Source organism: Curcuma longa, chromosome 4 (genome assembly GCF_044706935.1).
Source record: "Curcuma longa cultivar G26 ecotype Majalengka, Jawa Barat chromosome 4, ITB_CL_G26_1.1, whole genome shotgun sequence".
NCBI classification, from domain to species: Eukaryota; Viridiplantae; Streptophyta; class Magnoliopsida; order Zingiberales; family Zingiberaceae; genus Curcuma; species Curcuma longa.
This window is the reverse complement of record NC_133864.1, coordinates 8,609,232-8,616,135: the sequence shown is the minus strand read 5'-3', so window position 1 is coordinate 8,616,135 and position 6,904 is coordinate 8,609,232. Positions and strand designations below refer to the sequence as shown.

The following is a 6,904-nucleotide window of genomic DNA, read 5'->3' as shown; positions in this document are numbered from 1 at the left end:
TAACCAAGCCATGATTGATGTCTTTCGTCTTCTCCACGACTCCATGACTATGTATTTGTACATCTCATGATGTTTGTAGTGTTATGGAGGTCACGCTTGACACAATGCATGGTTGGTGCCTAGTGTGTCGTCGTACTCGAGGATGTATTGTGCTACTTGGGAACAACGTAAATTGTGCTTACAGTGACTTAATATAATATTGCATTAAGTATTTCATCGATTGTTCATATAATTAAATATTTTATTTGTTACATTATATTATTATAAAATTATAAAGATATATATTTTTTATTTGTTAAATTGAATTATATTCTTTATTTTTATTTACATAGTACTCTCAATATCTATATAATCTGAACAACATCCTCGTGCTTAATAGTATAAATTTTGATCAATAGAAAAAGTATATAATGGTATTATTAGCCTGCATAGATTTAGATTTTGTATTTAGACACGATCGACCTGTACCTTTAATTCTACTATGGATCAAAAGGTATTTTTTGATAAGTGGTAATAATTAAATTGCATGAGTCTAATGATCATGAAGATTTCTATTTCGGAATTCATTAGGGGTTCGATTACTAAAAATAAGGATGTTAAGACCTTCATTAGGGAATTTAGCGATCGTGAGGGGCCGCTGGGATGACGGATTTCATCTTTTGCTGAAGATAATGAAATGATTACAATTCCACATATAATTGAAGCTACACAACTGGAAGAGATAGTGGACCACGATATTTTCATGTCATCTACAATGTAATTGGATGGTACGTCAACTCAAATAGAGGTATTTCCTCCTACGGTTGAACATAACTCCTAACCACTTTAAGGACAAGAGTGTCATTAAGGAGATCCATTAGGGAAAGAAGATCTACAATGTCTTATGACTATGTATATTTCCAAGAGCATGAGTTTAATATTAGATTGGAAGATGATCTCATATCTTTCTAAGAAGTCAAATAATGTCCTCATCCAAAAAATGGATCGAAGTCATGAGGGAAGAGATAAAGTCTAAGGTTGATAAGGGTGTTTGGGAACTTGTCGAATTGCCTGAAGGGGTGAAACTTATTGGTTGTAAATGGATATTTAAAATCAAAAGAGATTTGCAGGGCAATGTCTAAAAGTGTAAGGCTTGCATTGTCGCCAAAGGATTCACTCAAAAGGAGGATATTGATTACAAGGAAAGTTTTTGTTTTTAAATTTCGGCGAAAGACTCCCTTAGGATAATAATGACACTTGTAGCTCATTATAACCTAGAGCTCTATCAAATAGACATAAAGATTGCATTTCTCAATGAAAATATTGAGAAAACTATATACATAGTGTAGCTGAAGAACTTTGAATCGAGATATTCAAAACACCTAAGGAAGTCTATTTATGAGCTGAAGTAAATATCTCATCAATGGTACTAAAAGTTTGATCAAGTGATTTCTTCATACAATTTGAAAGAAGAATCCAATCGATCAATATTTGTATATCAAGTTTCTCGAATACCCACAGATGGTCGTGGGGCCAAGCAAGTTTATTATACTTGTTTATTATACTTGTTCTGTATGTGGATGATATTTTATTGGCAAATAATAATAAGAGTTTACTACTAGAAACCAAGTCATTTCTATCAAATGAATTTGAATTGAAAGATTTTGTGATTATTCAAGATACTTCCTTTGTATTAGATATACAGATTGTTCGTGATTATTCAAGTTTCACATTTGGACTTTCACTAAAGATCTATATAGAAAAGATGCTCATTCAGTATGCCATATAAAATTGTGCTCTTGGCGACATACCTATGTCAAAGGGTGATAGATTTAGCTTGCAACAGTGTTTGCGTCATAAACTTAAGATTAAAAAAATGTAGCAAATCTCTTATGCATCGGTAGTAGGGAGTTTGATGTATGTTCAAGTATGACATGTCCGATTCTTGCATACATCGTGGAGACGTTAGATAAAAATTTGAATAACTCTAGACCAGAGCATTAAAAAGCTTTAAAGAGGGTTATGCAATATTTGCAAAGAATTAAGGATTACATGTTTACATATCGGAGATCAGGTCATCTGGATATCATTGGATATTCAGGCTCTAATTTTATCAAATAATTAGATAGCAGGAGGTCCATCTCAGATTATATTTTATGTTGGTAGGACAGGCTATATCATAGAAAAGTGCCAAGTAGACGTTAATAGTCACTTTCATTATGAAGAGAAAATTTATAGCCTACTATGAAATTTTCAATCATGGGATATGGGTGCAAAACTTTATCATAGGATTACAGATTATTAAGAGCATTCACAAGTCATTAAGAATTAAATGTGATAATAAAACTACAAAATTATATTTCAAAAATAATCGTAGTTCGTCGAAGTCTAAACACATCGATATAAAATTTCTGACAGTTAAAGAAATATTTCAAAGTGGTCAAATTATGATAAAGCACAGATTCTATGTTAGCGGATCCGTTTATCAAGGACTTGTCACCTAAGGTGTTTCATTAACATATGCTGAAGATGAGAGTTTTTTTTTTGATGAAGTACTCATTTGGTAAGAATCTATATTTGATATAATACTCTATATTAATGAGCTATATAATTTTTGACTTATTATATGTACTAAAATTTATTTTTATATGTGTATAAGGTCATGACTCTCTGACATAAAGATATTTTAATTTACTATTGTGATTTTGTATACGGTATTTGTAAATATGATGCAGGACTCAATTTTGAGTCATAAAGTTAATTAAATCATGATTTATAAACATGATTTGGACCTGGTTTGAATCATAAGGAAGACCCTTAAAAATGGATACGTATAGATCATATTTCATGTCATTGTAATATTACACATCCACATTTGATATATGTTATTAATGAAATTAGTACTGTGATTACTGTTGGGTCTTGTTACAATTATACTAACTTTGACTTCTTTAGTTCTGTACTAATCGAATTAATGAACTAGATTATTTAAAGGGGTATTTAACATATAAATTTTTGACATGTTGAGCTCAACTAAGATGTTGTGTGGTGTATATAATATCATGTATAATCTAAGTGGGAGATTGAAGGATTAAATCTTCATTTGATGGGCTAATACAAAATTAACAATAATACACAATAATTATCATTAAAATTAAATTCCTAATTAAGTGATCTAATACTTGATCCATAAAGGGGAAGGGGATTATACTATTGGATGTGGATTGAATGTGTAATCTAATAATCTGATTTGTTAAAGATGTTAACATATAATGAGTTTTATGGTAAATAGGTCATGTAGGATGGACTTAGTATAAAAAGAAAAAGAAAAGGTCAAAATCATTTGGGCATGTTTTGATTTGTTGGCCTTTCTTCTTCTTTGGGTTCTTCTCCATTAAGACCAAGATCTGATTGTTGTCCAATCTCGACAGAAAACTTCTGCTGCATTGCAGGAATTGCTCCGACAATAATAAGAGATTCAATGACATTGACTCTCAGTTTAGATCAATTATTTTAGTTTACCATTATTTCAATTCAATTTTATTTTACTTTATAGCTAATGATAACAAAATATTAGAGATACATTATCGATTTAGTTGGATGTATTGCTATTACTTTCACATAAAAGTAGAAATAAATTCCACCAACATATTCCATTCCATACCAAATTTCGTCATTCAAACGAAAGGCATGTATGTGTATTTTTGTCTTGTTGGCTTATCTCTCTCAAAGACTTATGATGGCCATAAAACACCAAATACAAATACAATGATGTTTGTTTCCATTTCATAATCAATCAATCTTCTCGTAATAAACTTGACACTTGACAACTAATCAAAGACTTCCATTCCTCATTCCTATCCATACACAAAAGATAGATGGTATGGCAAGGAGAAAGACATGTCGACTCACAATTAATCAATGCTACAGTTTAAGGAGACCTTGTATATATATATATATATATATATATATCACTCACTAGCATAGTTCTCAAGTTAGCATTCCAATCAAATTAATAGTCAGTTAAATTTAGCTTTTTGAAAGAAAGGTGCAGTAGTTCTTATGAAAAACAGTATTCCACTTTGCCCCAGAGATATCGATGTTATCTTTATGGGCATGCACAGTTACCCAAAGAAAAAGAGGAAGGAAGAAGGTTAATTTAAAGCCCTTCACATGTTTTACCCCCTTCATGATGTACCACCACATGTGCAGTATGCATTGATCATACATGATCTTTGACACTGTAACACCATTCAATGCACAAATTCCTCCACGTATATCTTACCCGTCAGTATTCCACACACAGCTCCAGAAGGAACTACTACTATAATAGAAAGTAGCAGGAGGAAAAGATCTCAAGTTTTCTTCAGAAGAAATCCATGGAGCTGTTCTCGGCGCAGCCGGAGCTGTCGCTGCAAATCAACCCGCCAGGCGGCTCTACACCATCGACATGGAGACCGAAGCCAGGCGAGGAGAGCATTGACATAGGCTTCTGGAGGAACCCGGCCGGTACTGACAGAAACATCAGGAACTCCTACGCCGACAGCAACGCTTCCAGCGAGCCGGCTGCTTGTGATCTCTCCTTGGCAGGCCCGCAGCAGCTCCTCCAGTATCCGCATCACCATCATCGCCGCCACCACCACCACCAGGTTCCATCGGAGCCAGGACTCCACCAGAGCCAGCTCCACGGCATCAGCCTGCTGAAGCCCATAAAGGGAATACCGATCTACAACCGCCCGCTGCATGATTTGTGCGACTCCTCTTCCACCTCCAACGCTTCTCTCTTTTCTCCGACCCATTTGGGGCTGCTGCCGAGGTCGTCGCCGTCGTCGAGATGCTTCTTGCCGTCGAGATTCTTCGTCGGAAAACGGGGGATGAGGGCGCCGAGAATGCGCTGGACCGCCACGCTCCACACCCGCTTCGTCCATGCCGTGGAGCTTCTGGGAGGCCATGAAAGTAATCACACACGAACCGCTTCTCGATCGAGTCGTCGTTCTTGACAGACATGTATATGAGTAGAAACACATCATCTCTTACCTCCTTGCATCACTTTGCTTAATCAGGAGCAACACCCAAGGCGGTTCTCGAGCTCATGGATGTCAAAGATCTCACCTTGTCCCATGTCAAATCTCACTTGCAGGTAATTAATCACAAGGGGGGAAGACAAACAAATCTGATATCGAGAACCTGGGGAAAAAAATTACTTCTTTCCTTTTGTTCTTGCTTTCCTCCTAAGATTTCAAGAAGCTTTTCTACTCCTCTCCCATAATTCCTTAATTCTAACACATATTATCTGTATACTGCAGATGTATCGGACTGTGAAAAATACCGACCACAGGGCAGCACTCTCTTCAGGTAATTTATTCTCGTTCCTGCAACTACAAATTCATATTTCTTGCTATATTTTTGTTTCCCCAATCGTTTTAGGTCAGCTTGATGGGTTTGAGAACGGGTTAGCCAGGGAGGTTTCCGATGACAACTCCCCTGAGAGCCCAAACCTGCGTACATTGGGATCATATCACAGAAGGTGAGCTTACTTAATTCATATATCACCATGAACATGCATGTCTGTGTTCATCTTCATGTTTTCTCATTTTGCATTCCTTTGTAGCTAGTCGATATAACTGCAATTTAGATGGCTGAAAAGAGATCTCAAGACTTTAGTATATGAACTGCCTTATCATTGAAGTGGGGGCACAGTGTGTGAGATGGCTACAAGTCTCCCATTTCCTCTTTCTAGCTAGTATCAATATCTTTCATGCCCTTTGCATGAAAGCCTCCCTGACTCCTTTTTAACTTTCTACTTGTATTGATCTCCGCACAAATGCTCAGAAAAATTGCAGCCTATTTATACAAATTCTAGCTGTACCTTCATCATAGTGGTAATGATGATTTGATATGATCCGATTTCTGCATTCGAAAAAGGACAGCACAGAGACCAAAATTTTCTCTCTTATTCCAAGACAATGGCTCATCTGAGAAATCTGTCCAGAAGAGACAAATCAAAGAGCTGCTGTTTTACTGTAATTGGAAGATCGTATTTTTGACAATAGTCTACTCAAAGCTTAATTAATACAATATATACTCGATTAATTAAATGGGGGTTGATTTTTACTGCATCAGGGAAGGCTGCTTCACTGGTGAACTCACCACAAGGAATGCTGCTGAATCAGTTGAGGTACAGAAACAACTTGAAATCGGTTGAGGAAGAAAATGCAGCTAATTAATCTTCCATGTGTTTTCTTGGAATTTGCAGGAGGACATGCAAGCAAATATGTTTTCAGAGTTGAGTCCTAGCAAACTCAATCTTGAGTTCACGTTGGGTAGGCCACAGTGACTTACAATACACAAGAAGGATCCACTGGCAAATAAATGATTCAAAAGTGAAAGAGACAAGAAGACAATTGAGGCAAACAAAGAAAGAAAGGAAAAGGTAGAGGAATGGAGGTCTGATTGAAGGAATATTGGAAAAGCTATTTAACTAATCAACAGATATGCTCTACTACATATTAGATGGCTCTAAGTGAGTGTAATTAAAGATTTGTTTGCCAGGGCTTTGTGTTTAATTTTCTTTCATAAAAGTGAAAAATTACAACATGAGATGCTTTTGCTTTGCTCCCTCTCCTTATCAATGGATGAGCATGTGATGTGCCTTTCTTTAAATTTGTACTCTCCCAATAAAGCCAAAGGGCAGTCATGAGTCTAATTAAGCACGAGAATTGTACCAAGCAAAATGCCATATATTTCTGTAGAAATAAGTATACCGAAAACTAGATCAACTTAATATATATGATATGGTATCATTTTTGTTCACATAATGCAAGTTATGGTGCATCTAATACTTCTCTATTTAAGGAGAAATTTGAAAAATTATCCTTTAATTTGATAGTGCAGGTTAGGAAAACTACATCTTTGATGTATATTA

At 35.6% G+C, this 6,904-nt stretch overlaps 1 protein-coding gene across 1 annotated transcript; it reads left to right on the top strand.

Moving 5' to 3' along the window:
* Nucleotides 1-4,309: 4,309 nt before the first annotated feature.
* Nucleotides 4,310-6,420, top strand: LOC141828403 (putative transcription factor KAN2). The gene is made up of 6 exons (XM_074715830.1): nt 4,310-4,935; nt 5,043-5,119; nt 5,286-5,334; nt 5,407-5,506; nt 6,103-6,157; nt 6,236-6,420. Exons 1-6 carry the CDS (start codon nt 4,359-4,361, stop codon nt 6,314-6,316), a joined length of 939 nt encoding a protein of 312 aa, XP_074571931.1. The 5' UTR covers nt 4,310-4,358; the 3' UTR covers nt 6,317-6,420.
* The last annotated feature ends 484 nt before the right edge of the window (nt 6,421-6,904 follow it).

Bases quoted from the DNA above. Each gene is read 5' to 3' on its own strand.
- LOC141828403 (XM_074715830.1), top strand. From the start codon at position 4,359: ATGGAGCTGTTCTCGGCGCAGCCGGAGCTGTCGCTGCAAATCAACCCG. The intron at 4,936-5,042 runs GTAATCACACAC...TTGCTTAATCAG, and splicing joins GCTTCTGGGAGGCCATGAAA to GAGCAACACCCAAGGCGGTT. The intron at 5,507-6,102 runs GTGAGCTTACTT...TTACTGCATCAG, and splicing joins TTGGGATCATATCACAGAAG to GGAAGGCTGCTTCACTGGTG.